This window comes from Merops nubicus, unplaced genomic scaffold, assembly GCF_000691845.1.
Source record: "Merops nubicus isolate BGI_N331 unplaced genomic scaffold, ASM69184v1 scaffold10457, whole genome shotgun sequence".
In the NCBI taxonomy this organism is placed as follows: Eukaryota; Metazoa; Chordata; class Aves; order Coraciiformes; family Meropidae; genus Merops; species Merops nubicus.
This window is the reverse complement of record NW_008619590.1, coordinates 42,507-60,655: the sequence shown is the minus strand read 5'-3', so window position 1 is coordinate 60,655 and position 18,149 is coordinate 42,507. Positions and strand designations below refer to the sequence as shown.

The 18,149-nt window shown below is 41.2% G+C and overlaps 1 protein-coding gene across 1 annotated transcript; it reads left to right on the top strand.

Moving 5' to 3' along the window:
- Nucleotides 1–1,754: 1,754 nt before the first annotated feature.
- On the top strand, nucleotides 1,755–12,344 carry ENPP2 (ectonucleotide pyrophosphatase/phosphodiesterase 2; the record flags this gene model as incomplete). Its single annotated transcript, XM_008943842.1, has 6 exons — nucleotides 1,755–1,891; nucleotides 2,402–2,537; nucleotides 3,701–3,778; nucleotides 6,309–6,441; nucleotides 7,053–7,209; nucleotides 11,733–12,344. Coding segments are annotated over 6 exons (812 nt in total), but the record flags the coding sequence as incomplete, so codon positions are not given.
- Between the last annotated feature and the right edge of the window lie 5,805 nt (nucleotides 12,345–18,149).

Sequence of the window (18,149 nt, the reverse complement as noted above, 5' to 3'; positions counted from 1 at the left end):
GTTCAGGCTTAGTCACCAAGTCAGAGATAGAAAGGATGTTACAACTGCTTTGACAATCCCTGGCTTTGTCTTTTAATGCTTGGGGTTTAGGGTGCAGGTTATCCATGAAACAAGTACATAAATTCTCCACTCTTCAGGGATACTTGGTGCAATTCTGTCCTAATCAGCATTCAAGTCAGTGGTTCTTCCAGATAAAGGCATCTCCTTCTCTCCTGGACACTAGTTCCTGCACCCTCTCTGCTGTATGCCAGAGCTCTCAGCTACATCAGGGCTGTGATCCTGGGTAAAGTGTAGGAATAGGACCAGAGGGGAGAGGATGGGAACTGCTTTTCTGAGCAGCAAATACTGTCTGAAAGGCACACCAAAGCAGAGCTTTCCCTCTCACAGCTGTGATCTGGTTCAGAGCATTCCCCTCACTGTAACAATTGTCCAGATTAGTAAACCTGAAGCTTTACAGGTGATTAAGGAGATTTTTTTTTTGTAATTCCCTCAGGAAGCTAATTCTTAAGTTCTTCTGTCATGAACAGGCAATACAGCCTATTCTTTGGTCTCTAGAGGTGCTTTTTTTCCTTTTCTTTGTGAATTAAGTTGCCTTTCTTCAGCTGTCTTCTTGTTAGTTGATATTTCCAATTAATGAAGAGCTACTCCCCACTGTGGCAATTTCTGGCATCAGGAAATAACACCCTCACCATTGTACTCTTAGATACCTCAAAATCTTTATTTTGATTCAGGGGTTTGATACTTCTTCATAATTTTGATAATTCTTCACTTCAGTAGTATAAAATATTGTTAGAATGTATTTTAAGATGTAAGCATTTAAACCAACTTCACTTCTCCTTTGTAAGATGTCTGATAAGTGGAATAAAATGCCCCGTATTTAAACAAGCAGTTCTGCCACTTGCAAGTTATTTTGTTGTATTTTATGACAGGCTGTAGCACCTGTTAGTGGATCTTCCTGCATTTAGTTGGTTATGCATAATGCACTATGCATATTTAGCTGGTGTTGTTATTGTCATGCAGAAGAAAATGATAACTTCAGCTTCTCTTTAATAAAGCAAGTTTATCATCTCTGTCCTTATATAAGGACAAATAAAATGTCCTATTTTTATTTCTTGTGTCCTATAAAAATATCCTTAATTTGGACGCAAACATTAATAAAACCTGCCTTTCTTTTTCAGGTTAAATGTTGATCTGTGAACAGTGTTAGATTTTCCTTGTTTCTCTATTTTGATTTCCAAACATGACACAAGTCTGTTTGCTAAATGATTATAAAAATCAATGAGCTGTGTAGCACAGTGCAGGATTAGCCAGGAGATGTAAAAAAAGTTCTTTTAGTGAGTGACTGCTTTTGCCTCTTTTTTGAGAGTGACTTTACAAAAAACATAGGAAGGAAAGTCTAGTTGGAGGAGTGATAGGATAAGGGCCTCCAAAATGTGTTTTGCACCACATGCATGACTGAAATGTGGACACAGAGATTCTTGCAGAATCACCTGGGTTTAGAGATCTGGGGTTAGACACCAAGAAGCTTTCAAGTGCAGAAGGGACTTTTAACCTCAAAGTGGGTTCCGGGAATGAGGATCCCAACAAAAACTCTTGAGCTGCTGCTCTCTCTGTTACAAGGTTTCTGTAGCAGTTATTCAGGGTCAGTATTCCATTGAAGACCAATGCGAAATCAGCAAGTGTTGGAAAGCCACCCCCCTCTTTATTAATCTTTAAGGTTTTCAGTAATGAATGTAATTTCTTCTCATCTGTAGAGAAGCATCTTCTCTATGGGCGCCCTGCAGTACTGTACCGCACAAAATACAATATCTTGCATCACCATGACTTTGAAAGTGGCTACAGTGAAACATTCCTGATGCCTCTCTGGACATCCTACACTATTTCCAAACAGGTTAGTGGTGTCTTTTCTCTTGAAGATATGCTTTAAAATCCTGGGGGAATCTGTTTGGTACCAATATTCTTGAAGTCCTAAAATTCCCCTTCCCCAAGTAGAGTTCCCCACCAGAAATTTTGTCAAGTACCATTGTAAGCAATGCCCAAATCCTTTTTTTTCCTTCAGAAAAAAAAAACAACAACAACAACACAGTTTTAAGGCAGAAGGGCTGTATATTTCTTCTCTTGTTCTCATTTCTTTCTAAGTTTTGCCTAAGGGGGGTTTGTTTTGTTATGGTGGAATAATCAGCAACTTCATTTGGATTTTATGCCATGGTGACTTCTGCTACCTGAAGGACGGGTTCTGTGGCAGATACAGGTGCAGGATTTGTTTGTACAGAGAGGCAGTTTATTTTACTCCACACAAGAATTTTGATGTAATCCGTTGCTTCTATGAAATAAATTTGTTTTAGCTATAAATGCTGGGATTACTTTTCTTGTCATTTCTGAACTGCGTTTGTCAATGCAGGCGGAGGTATCTGGTGTCCCAGAGCACCTGGCCAGCTGTGTGAGACCCGACCTCCGCATTTCTCCAGGAAACAGCCAGAGCTGCACAGCCTACCGAGGCGACAAACAGCTCTCCTATGGCTTCCTTTTCCCTCCTCGTAAGTCCAGATAGCTTTTTAATACCTACAGGTTTTGTAATTTTCTTTTTTGTTAGGGGAAACCATAGGTATAAACGCCTGCTGTCCCTCACCCCCCCATGTTAACTAAGGGGATTTTTTGAGGTTGTTGGGAAAGAATATAGGTAGGAATGGTTTGATTTCCCCCACCCCAAGGTGATTTCTTCTTCCATGATATCTTCTTCTCAGAGGAGCAGCTCCTGCACCAGTGTCACATATGGGCCTTCTTGGGATGGATACGTTATTCTTGCTGCACTTGCTGAGGATCAAGTACCCAGTGGCACGAGTTGCCCTTATGGCTGTGGTCCCTCAGGTCCACAAGAGATGCTCCAAACTGGTACCCAGCTTCATGCACCAAAACAATGAAGCGTCCCATTTTAGTTAATAAAAACAAAGGGGAAGGAGGAATTGCAGAGAGTAGGCGTACCAGCTAGAAGAAAGTTTTCCAGAGCTGACCCTTTAAAGTCAGTGGAAAGATAGCAATTTCTATGAATGGGGAATCTAGTCAGAGGCTGTAATTTGTAATTCAAACAGCATTAAGATAAACATATATTTAATTTATAAATCCAAATTAGATTCTTGCATACTTTAAAAATTTCTACTATCCTACAGAAATAGTGTTAGCAGAAAACCTGTGTAAGTGAGTGTTCTGAATTCTATGTGTGTTCAGTCTAGGAGCAATGTTCTTCTGGGATTAGTAAATGTTCAAGGAACACAACTGTCTCACAGTTGTGAACTTCATTGCTCTGTCTTCCTCGCTCACTTAGTGGCAGAAATATTTTGTGGTGGATTTCTGATATGGAATTACTGGTCCCACACTCCCCTCCCTGGAAATAGGTTGCCTCTTTTGTAGAAGCCTGCAAAGCAGCTCACTGACTTTTGAGACTGCAAAAAAAGATGAGCTATAAAAATATTTTGAACTGGTTGACATCTGAAGCTATTTTTTTGGAACACTTTCCATGTTCAGCTGTCCCATTAAATATGAGTTTGATGCATGTAATATGCACTTCTGAATATAGCATTCAGATTGCTGTTTAGATGACAGCATTACCTTTGGTTAATCTCTGAAGCCATTTTTCAAACCATTTTTATATTCTTTGAATTTCTGATACTTCATCTTATGAATTTTTTTTAATTGTTTTCAGAATTAAGTTCCTCTGCAGAAGCAAAATATGATGCTTTTCTAATAACAAATATCATTCCAATGTATCCTGCTTTCAAAAGTAAGTGCCCTTTCCATGGCTTTACTTCTCTTTCCCAACCTGTTCTGTTTTGTTTTTAATATGTGTGTTGGATTATGGAATGGATTGATGAGAGAAGTTTAGAACATAAAGTTCAGTTATCCAGCGCCAGCAGATAATACATGTGAGTACTTCTTAGGTTTAGGAATGAACAGGCAAAATGCCATAGGATGGCTTAAGTTTTTTAGAAATGCTTTTTTTTCCTTGGTGCTGCGCTAGGAGAAGAGCACAAATGTGTTGTAGTTCAGCAGTTTTGCTTCATGCCACAGTAATTTGGTTTGTGCAAGACCGTTTAGATTTTCTTGTCTATAGCCCAAGCTAGTGCAGAACATACTCGGGCAACATGTTTTCACTTCTCAAGTGGAGCCACCTGAGAGTGTGCACAAGCCTGGGAGTGTGCACAAGCCTGGGAACTGTACTCTTAGCACGTTGTTTTTTTTCAGGGACAAGTGATTTTTTTTTTTTTTTTTTTTTTCTCTATCCATGCCTTTAGAGGGCGACCAAACATATTTATTACCTACAAAGAAAAAGGAAGAGGAGACCAATTTATATAGGAAAAAGAGGAATGACTTAAACCTGGCTGAAACCTTCAGCACTGCAGGGATATACTATTAACGTTCCTTTTGTCTGCACATCTCTTTTCTCTCTAGTTTTGCCAAGAGGTAGGAAAACTATCAGACTATTCTGGTGGCATTTTTGGCTTGGCAGGAATTGGGAAACCTTGAAAGAATCTCAAGAGCCTGTTCTTGTGAGATTTCCAATTCAGATTTTAAGCCAGAGAGGTTTGGATAAACATCAAAGCCTACGGGAGGCTTTTTCATTTTAACCAGAAAAGAGTGTTTTTAACTGAGAAACCTCTGAGTAGGAACAAGTGGTGATATTTGCTGGAAATTTGAGCAAAGGTACTTAACTGATTACAGACTGCAAAATTATTGGGGATTTCCCACTCTCAAATCACTTCATAAAAATGCTCTTCATGCAAATGGCAGTCTAAGGAGATTAGTTGAGATGTTGATCACAGGAGAACAACTGACCACTAGCAGCTCATTTTGTGTAGTGGCCTTCCTCTTCATCACAAGTGGGTGAAGGATTCCCTGAGAACAAGTGCTGGAACTAATTCCTGGGGAATTACGAGCCACTACATGTGTGCAGATTGCAATGCTGAGAGCTGATTATAAGCTCATTACACGGAGCTTTTTGCACTAGAGGGGAAATAGGAGGTGGCAGTTTTATGCTGTGTTGGCTCTGGTGGCAAGTGCTGGCTGCAGAGGCCCCCTGCTCTGCTTTGTGTTTTGGTTTGGTTTGATTTTTAATTCAAGGTCTCATTCAGTCCCCCCAGGCAATAATTTTGTACCCATCTTTTCTGTAGTGAATCTGTCTTAAGCAGCTCCTGCATTGCTGGAGCTGCAAGATGATGGCCCTGAGATGGTCCCTCCACTGCACTTGCATTGCTGTATGGAGGCAGTAGTAACATAAGTGCTGAAAAGATGGAAAACTCAGGAAAAGAAAAGGCTTTCCTTTTTGAGATATTTTTGTTGTTAAGGCTGATGCATTAGAGGAGCAATGCTGCCAAGTGGTTACCACAGCTGAGGTTCTTATTAGACCATTGCTTGTGGGGCCCTCTGCATCAGCCTGAGGACAGTGTTCATGTGGCACTGAGCAGTCTTAGGGCAAGGTGTACTGGGGAACTTGTTGAGGCTGCCTTTGCCATCAGGAGCAGGGAACCATGGACTTAGCGGTCTGAGGTGCCAAGATGAAAGTTAAACTTTTACAAGTCTGAGATGTTTTGATTTCACACACTTTTGTTAGTGTTAAAAAGAGGAAGAAGGAAAGGAATGATGTAAATGAAATTCCAGTGTGTTTCCCATCTCTGCAAGCACCTTAACTCTCTAGGGTTGAGGATGAGGTGGCAGAAATAGTGTCATGCTTTTCCCAAAAGTTGCTGTAATGAGATGTCACCTTGTAATTTGGTCATCCTTGATAGCATCTAACTTAAAAGTTAAGCATTTTGTATCCAAGAAGAATTTAACTGGAAGAATATGACCTTTGGACTTCCTTTTCTTTTAAAATGTTTGGATTTTGCTTTTAATGACATTGTTTCCTTTCTAGAATTAAAAAAGCCACAGCCCCTTTCCCTGTAGCTAGATAAGAAAGACAAAGGAACTGCTTACAGAGACATCAAAAGTGTGTAAATAGCTGTTTCTACTGCTTGCTGAAGGAACAGCAGGGTCTCTGTGCAATGTCTATAGCAATGCCAGCCTGGGAGTGGTACTGTGCATTTCATTTATCACTGGTTGGGGAAAAAACTCAGCAGAGAACAAGCCTTTATTGACCAAAGTGAATGAAGCTGCAGTAAATCTGTAATGCTGTCTTTGATTTCCCATACCGTTATGAGAACGATGTCCATTGGATTTTTATTTTCAGGGAAAAATGATTGTTTATAACTAGACATGTTTTGACTTGTTAAAATTTTGGTGTGTTTCATTTTTTTGTTATTCCCCCCCACTGCCAGAGGTATGGAACTATTTCCAGAGAGTTTTGGTGAAGCGATATGCCACTGAGCGAAATGGAGTCAATGTTATAAGTGGACCGATCTTTGACTATGACTACGATGGTTTACATGACACACCTGACAAAATAAAACAGTAAGAGTTTGTCCTTAAATTGGGTTGCTGTTGCTTGTCTTACTGATGGCTTTATCTTAAACAATTCATTATCTGCATGTTATTCAGTTCTGGGGAGGAGATATAATTTTCTAGTTTTTCCTAAATTATTGTTCATTAAGGCTGAATGCCCCTGCACATAGGAGAGTGGTAAAAATAAGGAGATGGCAATCCAGCAAGTAGCTCTTCACCTTGACTTTGAAATAAAGTGTTTATTCGTCCTGGAGGCAAAGCTGAAATATGTTGCAAGTCATCTATTTTGTCTAAAATTCTCCAGAACAACTGGATACCAGAGCAAACCGTAGCAGTGCTAATGAGTTACATATTCAAGCATTTCATTAATTCAATAACGCTTTCTCTCTATGCCCCCGAACTGAAGAAGCCTTTCAGCACAGGCATGTGGTATTTCTATAGCTCAGTATCAAAACATGAGCTAATTGAATGCTCATTTTCAGCTAGTGTTTAGGAATCAAACACATCCCAGCAATGTATGTGTGTCTTTACATGTAGGGGAGGAAAGACCATGCTGTTAGTGTAACATTCTTCCAGACAAGTTTATCCTTTATAAATAAATGTTGTCTTTATCACCCCAGGTTTGTGGAAGGCAGCGCCATCCCCGTTCCTACTCATTACTATGCCATCATAACCAGCTGCTTAGATTTCACTCAGCCAGCCGACAAGTGTGATGGACCACTCTCCGTTCTCTCGTACATCCTTCCCCACCGGCCTGACAATGACGAGAGCTGCAATGTAAGTTCTGCTGCACTACTGTAGCCCCATGGTAAATGTATCTCTGGGACATGTGAAACACCCTTAGTATTAGATGCTAGTGCTCACTGATGTCTTGGAGCACAGGGTAGTGACTCTAAGTGTCATGTTCAACTCATTAGACAAAAGCACTCTCTTATATCAGAGAAAAATATCGAACTATTACTGCATCTAAAATTGTCTGGAAGAACTGACGTGCAGTAGGCTGGCAGTAAACAACCTGTAGGCTTCTACATTTTTGCAGACACTGTTGGTGAAACTTCAGAGCAGATTGAGGGGAGGTTGTGTGTGTAGATGTATTATGCTGGCAGCCAGCCTGATGTTTTTATTGAAACCTCTTTCCATATGCAGGTATGATACAGTTTGTCTGCTGTGGCAGTCTGAGTTCAGTTCCTTTCCTGTCTTCCTCTAGGATGCAAGATGCTTTAGTGTAAGAATCTTGGTGAAGTAGAAAGGCTCCAGTCTGGTCAGCACTGCAGAAAGTAACACAGACACTTAGCAGCTGATGGTGCAGCAGGAGAGCGGCCGGGTCCCCAGGGGCTCTTTGCTCAGCCAGGAGAGCAGAGCTCCCAGGCAGCTGTATTTAGCCTTGTCCTCCCGCTGACCTTGCTCTCCCGTACACAGCTGTGCGGGTTCCTGCACACAGACACTTCACTGCAGGCTGCCAGGAGACCGGTTCCTGGATGAACGCCTTAGTGTTATGAGTCCTGTATTGGCACTGAAAGTTAAAACTCCTCTTACAGCTACAGGCAGAAATAGTCACTCCAACTCTGTACACAATTCACCTGGAACACTGTCCTTCTCATTCATCAAACATCGCCTGCTTTCAGGTCCCTCTTTTCAAAGCTACGCATTTGGAGCATTATCTCTCTCTCCTTAGTGCGTCTGGCTTTCCACTGTTAAGACTCTTAACTGCTTTGGGCAGAGATGTCTTCCACCCAAAAATCTTGGAAAGTCCCATGTATTTTTCATTGTCTTTTTTCTCCGGACTGTTTTCTTCTGAATCAAGATCCAGTTGGTGATCTGGAAGCTACTAATCTGGCAGCTGTTAGTGCCTCTGTCCTTGTATCTTTGCCCATATGTAATTTTATTACAAAGTCTTTTTTTTTTCTCTGTATATTGCCTGTCATGGTCCTCTTAAGCATCTGAAATCTTTTTATTAACTATTTAGAATAATGGCCTCTTTTACTCTCTTATTTCTTGTATTCCAATCCAGGCTTCTTTTCTTTGTAGGTCATGCTACTTGTAGTCTATATATTTACAGTTCTGGGAGGAGCTTCAGTGATACTACAAGGTTATTAGCAGACATTGGTCTATGCTGTTTACATAACAAAGAACCACTCCAAAAATATTTAAATGCAGGTCTTGGATGAAAATATAGTTAGGCAAAATTTTGCCATTCAAATACAAGGTCAGTCTTACTTTTGCACATAGTATTCCATTTTACTTGTTCAAAGAAGTGATTGTGTAAAACCTCACTTACTTCATGGATGAAATGTGTGGGATAATATAAGAATTTTTCCGTAACCTCTCCACAGCTTTCTTGTAAGATCTGAAGAAATATTGGTTTTCCTTCTGCTCCTGTTGCACACACTTTCTCCCTCTTCACACAGCTGTTGGAGAACACCACTACTCTTCTTATTTGAATTTGTTCCATTTCAAAACTGTGTTTATTCATGGTGAGGTTATACCCGTTTATTCTTGTGTCAACATTTTTCTATGGCTTAAATAGCTCTTCACTGGGCTTCTTTGGGATTTACCCTAGCAATGATTTATGATGATTCTTGAGGTATACACTTCTCTCTCTTCATGGGAGACCTAGGATCTTTTCCACTCTTCTTGTAAGAGAGTATGAGAATTTTAGTAGGCTTTCTATGCATCTATTCCAGCCTTTTTTTTTTTTTCCCCCGTTTCTCATGAAACACAAACGGCATAAAGTACTCCAGCTGAGATCTCAAAATTACAATAATTTTCTTTCCACCAGACACAGCTCCTGTGATACTATCTAGGATTTGCTTTTTCCATAGCTGCATTATAATGGTGGCTCACAATCATGCACAACTACTACCCCCAGGACCTTATCCTCTTGCTGCTGTTTCACCTGCGAAGCTAGTGAGTTTTTGCCATCAGTGTGGATAACAGTTTCATACTATACCAGGGACTCCCACATCTGTAACTTCCAGTATGCCATTCCAGTCTTCATCTGCATTGACAGGAGCTCCCAATTGGGTGTTTTCTTTGTTTCTTTCTTTTTTACTGGCACATCAGTAACCTTGGCACAAAAAACATGTATGAAAGTGTCACACAAAATCCTTTCGAAGACCAAAGCTGAAGGAACCCTACTAGAAACTTCCTCCAGGCCACTGTTTTCCCTTTCAGCAAAACCTTTACATTTCTCCTTTAATAAGTGAGTTCTTTGCCCACCTGGCTAGAGTCTGATCGTGTTCAGCTTTCTAGCTCATAATTTGATATCCAGAGAGAATCTTTTGTCCAGAATACCTGGTACCTTTTCTAGTGCATTTTAGGTTAGCCTCCTAATCAATTGCCTATTTCTATTTTTCTCCATGTTCTCAATTGTTATTTTTGCCTTCTAAGAGTCACTGTACTATTGAGGTGAGACAGACTGGCACAGATGGGGAAAATTTTCATTTTAAATGTATACGCTTCATCCATTGTTCTGCAGTAATATAATACCATGTTAGCTGATAACTGTATACAAAATTCTTACTGCTTCGCCTGAGTTTTCGTGGGCCAGTTGTGGAGGGGAAAAACTAAAGTATATATCAGTTGATTGATTTTCTGGGGCCATGCAAATGTTTTCTTGGTGGACTTGTTTTAAACCTGCCTCACAGTCTTTTGATTTATTCGTGTTGCAAATCTTTTACAAACTCTTAGGAGACCTCCTTGTATTAAAAAAAGGTGATCTGTGTAGCAATCTGATTTCCCTCTGAGCTCTGTAAAATGCAGATTTCATGCTCAGAAGGAGGTCTTGAAGACAACAGAAATTGTCACAGTGATTTTGTTTGCAGTTATAACCCTGTTGAGGCCCATTTGCAGGCTAGAAACCTGATGGCCAAGCTGAAGGCTGAGCAAAAGTCTTCCTGCAGCTGCATGTGGCCAGACAGCATTCATGGAGCACGGCACCATGGGTGAAGGGGAGTGAGCAGGGCACGCTCCCTTCTCTTCCCTATTAATTTGCCTCTTTTGCATTTGCAAAAAAATTTACATTTGCATCTAGATCTCTGTTCCAGACCTATGTTTAGGCCTTGTGTTGATAGTGACATGGAGAGGGAATTTGGTGTGGAACTGGAAAGCTTCGAAACAGAGAAGCTGACTGGGTCATGGGTGTTTGCTTTAGAGCAGCCAGCTGGGACCTAGCTGGTACTTCATGTCCTCTCTGTGCAAACGATCACCCTCACCCTCCTGGCCCCTGGAGGGTGACCCAGCGCCTGGTCTGTGGCACGTCCGCTGTGCTGGGTAGGCTCTGGCATTGCCGAAGCTTAGTCTTGATTGGTGACAGGATCACTTCATAGGAGGACCTTGCTGAGACAGTGAGAAAAGGGCTCATTTTCAGAAGTAAGCCAAGAAATAGATTTTTATTAGCAAGATTTCCAAGTCACACTCTTGCTTCCCCGGCAGCGGTGTAGACGTACCAGCCAGAGAGGGCAAAGGGGGGAAAGTCCTGTTTGCTCTGTTCCTTTCCCACGTCTGCTCCCTGCTGTGCAGTCCCCAGGGCTGGCTGCAGGGCTCACGGGACATGTCGCTGGGCTGGCTAACGCACTCAAAAGGGCCCGTAGCTGCAGTGCTTTGCAGGGCTGATACTCTGATGTGTTAGTGAGTAACGTTAATTTGTGGATGACTCCCAACACGTGCTGGAGCTGGCACAAGGCATACAGAAGGAGCTGTAATCTCTAAAAGACATTACACCCCCTCAACCCAACCCTGATCACTCTGGCAGCATCACCTTCCTGATTTTTTTTTTTTTTTCATATTGGGGAAATGCTTGGTGAAAGTCCTTTTAGTGGATAATAGGTGTGTTCCAACAACAGGAATTTACAGGTACCAACATAAGCTGTAGTCCCAACTGTGTAATAAATTGTAACGGTCTCCTAGCAGTGAAGTGGGAAGATGAAAATAACACTGTGTTTGATAAGGTGCTGGTCAGATGAGAATAACGCGCAGGGGTAGCATTCAAAGCTAAACAGCCTAAAGTTTAACAGCAAATTAATATGGAGCTCTTTCTGTGACATAAAGTATGTAATGATCAGTGGATCTTCTAAAAGCATATGGCTGTTCTGAAACATCTGCAACTGTAGGAATCATACTGTATGTTAAGGTTCGTATCTATTTTCTTGGAACTTGTTTGCCTTAGTCTTGCTTGAACAGGGCACAGAGATTCTTCATATAGACCAAAGGTTTAGAAAAAGTGGTGTTTGCTTTTGGAGCTGATTTTTGAAATGGCATGTTATAAAACTTTTTTTTTTTTCTTTTTTTTTAATTTTCAGAGCTTCGAGGATGAATCAAAGTGGGTTGAAGACCTTCTTAAGATGCACACTGCACGTGTGCGTGACATTGAACAACTCACAAGCTTGGACTTCTTCCGAAAGACCAGTCGCAGCTACACAGAAATCCTCTCCCTAAAGACATACCTGCATACGTTTGAAAGTGAAATTTAGCTTTCTAACCTTACTCAGTGCATCCTTTTATCAACTGGTGTATATTTTTATATTGTTTTTATATTTATTAATTTTAAACCAGGACATTAAAAATATTAGTATTTTAATCCTGTATCAAATCTTAAATATTAAACCTTTGTGTCATTTGTTTCATTTCTCTAATGTTTAATATAGGTATGTCTCTTGGTTTATTTAGTAGTGCTTGTAATACCGCAGCTTGAGTCCTTACTCTGAGCTTTTAAGTGGTGCTGCAGGATTTAATACATGCATCAAGGAAATATTAATTTCCCATGCTCCTTTACCACACTTATAGTCCTGTACTGTGTATCAAAATACTGAACATGTAAAGTTACATTCATTTACTGTTAACTATGTGACAGACATATTTAAACCCTATAGGCAAATAGCATCTTAAATATAATAAACCACACATTCAGTTTTTTTAATGTGTTTTGATTTCCTTTCACAGGGACGTTCAGAGGGACTTGTGGGCAGCTGAGAGCTGCCAGATCTAACTTATTGACCAGGCAGAGCCCTTCTCAAGAGCTTAGGTTTGCTGGTAAGAGGTCTGCCAGGAGCTGGGGTGCCCTGCCCCGCTACTCATCAGTGAGACCGTAAAACATACACCCACAGTAGTCATTACTGGTTAGGTTTTACCATAGGGGCAGAGCTGGGAGAGAGGGTTGGTTGGTGTTATAAGCTACTAGGTGTACACCACGCTTGAGGCCACTTGGCCCTGTTCTGGAGCTGAGGGGAGGATGTGAGGTGGCAATATCTGCTGTCACTGGTTGGGCTGTGTTGCGTCCCTCCTCCACCGTCGCTGCCCTGGGCTGGTTCCTGGGACTATCTGTTCCATCATCTTTTGCTTTGACTTTGAAGAAAGCTGAGCTAAGGCAGATATTGATGGATGTAACATTGCCAGACACCCAGCCAATGGGATTTACCTGGGAGGAGAGAATCTGATTCTTATAATCTTGTTCCAATGGCCAGAATTTACAGAATTTACAGAGTTTTCACCTAATCTGAGGCCGAGTTTATGAAGTAATGCCAGTCCTCATTCTTAAAGGAAGCCCTTTGGCCTGATTGCACATATAAAACTTCTAGTATTGTGAACCCCATACATTGCACGTGATTTACAACCATTACCTATCTGGTCAAATGGATCGAGTCTCTGTTGGCTGTTTTTGTGCAGTCACAGTCTCATAATCCTGGCAAGCCCTTGTGAGTGACACTGATGGTACAGTCCTAAGCCAATGGAAGAGAGACACTGTTGTGTATTGATATCAAGACAATGGCTTGATTGGGCTTGGAGAGCTTGTATAGAAAACATAGGATATGGAGCATTAGCCTTGGTGTAGTTAGATGATGTAAAAGATAAATTATTGTTTAGAATGCTTCTTGAGGCTGAACCTACTAATGGCACTGTTATGAAGCCATCGTTTGGGGTTACAGATTTCCCTCTCTCCACCAAAGTGGTTCATGTCTGTTTTCTCTTTAAGGGTTGCAACTGCTGGAGGGAAGTGGGAAGGGCTGGAAAACATCTTAGCCATGTACACAAACGAGTCATGAGGTCTTCTAAGTAATATTAATCTGGCACAATTTTAGCAACTTCCATCCCTGTAGTATCCATCTAAGAGAAAGAGTAAACTGGAATTAATCATGTTAACACTGAAGGTAAAGTTCTTGTTACCAGTAGAAAAAAATCTATTATTCTAGGTGCCTGTTCCGTTAAATTAGAATAGCCTCAAACTTGAATGATTTAAAATCTCCCCCAAATGTTAGGATGGAAATTCAAATGATTGCACAAAGCTCTGGGAAACATCCTATTCTTGCAAGTTAAAAAATGTCTCTTGTGGCTGTCTGGTAGCACAGAAACATTTTTCTGTAAGCTTTTGGCAGGGCTTCCTGCCACAATAAACTTTATGTTCTTGTATGTGCTACAAGGGGTATTTCCTCTGGATTTAAAACAGTTTTCAGTTAAGACCTAATTCCTTCAACACCAAATTTAGCAAGGATATCATGTGGTTGTTCATAAACTAAAGTGAAGACCACCATTACAGTGTTGCTTTGACATTCATCTGTTGCTTTGTTTCTTTTTTTTTTAGTGTAATCTCATAAATTACGCAAGTCCTTTATTTTCTCCCAAAATAAGATGACATTTATACCAAAGGAACATCTAAGCTCTGAAAGATACGCTTCTTGTGTTCAGAGAAGTTTGCTTTTGAAAAGCAATAAGTGAAGATTGCTGGGAGAGATGGTTTAACTCTATCTTGGTTTCACTAAAGAATGACAATTAGTCTGTAGTAAAGTGTGTTTTTTCTTTTCTTTTTTTTTTTTTCTCAGTTGCTTACTGTAAGAGTAAATACTAGTAATTTACTTCAGTTCTACTTCTCTGAAGTCCTTAGCCCCATGCTCTTGTATAGTATTGCTGCTTTATTTTACCATGCTGGCAGAAGTTGCTGTGCTGGGGGATGTTTGTGGTGGTTTCTGTCAATTGAATGGGATTTTTTTTTCTTGTTGAAAGATGTCTTATCAACAGAAAAGCTCCAGTGCAAAGCCAAAGCCTTGCAAATCCCTCTAAGCAACATGAGCTCTGCAGGAACAACAGACATATTCTAAGGAAACTTGTAATTTCCCTTTGGTATTCATCAGGGTGAATGTTAGCTTAGGGCAGCATGTAGGAAGGAACCCCTCTGCTTTCCATTCCTATTAGACCGTTTTGAAAATGTAAAACACCACTTGCTTCTGTTATGTGTTTCCTTGATATTATTTTGGCTTCTGCAAGAGGTCCACGGAGGAGAACAAGTGCTGAATTTTTGTGTCAAGCAAACACCAGTTCTGAGGGTTTGGGTAGTAACTGTTGGCAGTTGGTGATGTAAATTTGAGGCATGTTTAAGGAGTTAGAGGTAGTTCAGTTGGGCAGTTCTCAAGGCAACAAAAGCTGTAGGTGTGCTGCACAACTAACAAAATCTTTTTGCTCTATGAAAAGTCCTCTTGAGGTATTTAGGCAACTGGAATATCCCTTCTAGAGGAAACTTACTTTTTTTTAACCCCTTTTTTACAGTGACATACCAGAACAAAATCCTTAATAGATAAGCACTGAAAGCAGGTCAGGTAACCTGACCAAAAGCCTGGTTGTTGATGGCAAAATTACAGCAAGAGTCGCCATCCTACACTGCCAGCAGTGACATATTTAATTATAACTGATTATGTTCTGTCCTGATTAGATTCACACTTTCTGCTTGCTGCTGCTTCCCTGTTTGTCTTTTCCAGATTTTAGTCCCTTTAAATTGCAAGGACTAGATGATCTCGAGGTCACTTCCAGCCCCTGCCATTCTGTGGTTCTATGAAGGTGCAATGTTGAACAGTTCCTGCACTCACTTGGATGGTGGCACTGGAACATCATAATAGTAAATTTAAATGCCCATGTTTAGGCCAATCTTGCTGTGTCCCTGGAGGCTGCTCCTAAACAGTCCTGCCACAGTCCCCAGCTTCTCAGTGCTTTATATGCAGCCATTCAGTCAACTGTTTGTGTGAATATGTTAACAAATGAAAATATTGCACTTTTTGTAGGAGAGGCCATAAAACAAAAGCAGTGATAAGAGAGGAAGTTTCCCACTTCAGAAGACAGAAGAGGCTGAACAGGTTGAAGGTCCAGGAGGTGCTGCCAGAAGGGAATGAGGAGAAGATTTATTTGACAGGTTTATAAAGTCCCTGTTCCCCCCACATCCATAGTCTTCTGTTAGATCAGGCCTTCACATACAGCAGATGAAGTAACTCCCTACTTTTTGCACACAGCCAGGAAGCAGAAGACTTCTTATGGAAGTTGAGGGAGTTCCCCTCTGAAGGTGTTGCAGGAGTAGAACACGAACTCTAGAAATGTCAGGGCCTGCCAGTGAGACCAGAAAGGAGGGTCTGACCTGAAGGAAACAAATTTGTAGTGGCTGGACCTGACACTTCAGCAATCCTTCCCTTCAGTCTCATGTTCACCTGAAAGATCTTTAACTTTAAATACACATTACAGAGCTCTGAAGCTTACTTCAGCTGCAGGAGACAGGAGATACTGTTTGTAAAGCAATTGAGAAAGTTTCCTTAAAAAAAAAAAAAAAAAAGGCAGATCCTCTGACCCACAGAAGGGCAAATATGTGAGAGAAAATCAGGCTTTCCCGAAGCAAGGGAGTGTGTGGGTGCTACAGACCTGCCACCTCTCCTCCACTCCAGTATGGTGTGCTTCAAACAAGACTTGCACTTAAAGCAGTGAGGTTTATTCTGCTCTTTTGGCATAGAGAGACAAATAAGACTTCACAGCTTTCCTGGGAGATGGCTGTTATCACAAGCATGGATGTGAAACCGTGGCATGGAAAGGTGGAATAATACGTTTAAAGGCATGCACACAGTGAGCTCAGTAAAGTTGGTCACAGAACTCCTGTGTTGGGTTAATATTTGTGACATTAAACTTTTTTTTCTGGTGAGAGGGTACAGGGTAAGTTTCGTAAAGCAGAAGCTTAAGAATCATGTGACTGAAATAAAATTTGTATACAGGGGTTTAGAAGCCAAATTCCCTTTCTCTGGGAACTGTAAATCATGCTGAATTAGTTTTCATCAATCACATTCATCGAAGTGCTTGTGATAGGCCTGGTTCCTTACCAGAGTTCTCCCTTGTTTCCAGAGATATGCCACAGTACATGTCTGTCCATCCTGTCTGCAGTCCTAATCCAGCTTGGTTTCATGACTCTAGTTCCCATTTTCCTTGCTGTAGCCCCAGACAACTGTTGCACTTGACCCGAGAGACATGAGACCGTCACAGTAACACGTGTACATGCTGATCAGGGTAGACCTGCCAGCAACTGAGTTAACTGCACGTCTTCCAAGTGGGGTCATTGTGTGTTTGAAACGTTTAAAGTTCAGTGCTTGTTCAAGACAGGAGAAAGAAAGACATTTGAAACACTGTGGAAAAATACCTAATCTTGTCTCTTTGCACTTGTTGTGTAAATTTAAGATAAGAGCAGTATTCCCAAGGTTACTGCAAACAGCCCATCACTGCAGAGTACAAGCTAACATTTACTAAAATGCATGTTGACATAAAAAGCAGCATTGCTGCAGTCCGCTGCGGTAAACAAAGCCACAAATTTCTTTGCCTGTAAGGTCAAAAATGTGAGAGGTAACCAATTTCTCAGAGAAAAATCCCTGCCCTGCTACAGCATCCACAGTATGGGCACAGCTGTCCTGGAGCCTTACTGTACCTGCTCGTTTCTAAATAGGGTATGGAAAAACAGATGGAGGTCGCTGGTTTCATCTGCAGGTTTCACTATGGAGAGATCAGAAGGCACCGAAGTCAGGAATTGTGGATTAGCACAACTGCAACTGATTGACTCTAAAACTGGAATTGACTAGAAAAGAAAGAGGATTATTTGTCATCATAAACCCTCCATGGAAAAGGATAAAATCCTTTTCAGGGGATATTTTCCTGAGAAGCTTTCTGTTTCCTGCCTGTGTGCAGAAAGTAGGGAGTTACTTCATCTATTGTAGTATGTGAAGGCCTGGTCTATCAGAAGAGGCTGGATGTGGGGGAAACAGGGATTTCATAAACCTGTCAAATATTCCCCAACCCTGATTCACTTCATAGAATCATAGAATGTCTGGGATGGAAGGGACCTCCAAAGGTCATCTAGTCCAACCCCCCTGCAATAAGCAGGGACAACTCAAACTAGATCAAGCTACTTAAAGCTTCATCTAGCCTGATCTTGAATCCCCCTAGGGATGGGGCCTCCACCACCTGTCTGGGCAACCTATTCCAGGGATCTATCACCCTCATCCTGAAGAACTTCTTCCTAATGTCTAACCTAAATCTACCCTTCTGGCAGCACCGCTTGGACCTTCAACCTGTTCAGCCTCTTCTGTCTCCTGAAATGGGAAACTTCCTCTCTTCTTATCCGTGCTTGCCTTTTTTTTTTTTTTTTTCTTTTTTTCCTGGCCTTCTTCTTATTTTATCTTTGATCTGTTCAGCACCCACAAATACTTTTAGTGTTAGCCTAGCCAGTACCATTTCTGTGCAGGTACACACCTCTACAGCGTGCACTGCCACCAGCTCTCCCAGCTCTTAGCTCTGTTAGGTCTTTCACACTCCTCCTGAAGAGGAGAGGATGTGGAAGACCCTGATATATCCCAATTTTTCTCTGGAGTACAGTCAAACCCCTATGGCCAGCTTTTGCAAGTAAAAACCCTCTTCAGAGTATTTAAGATGAT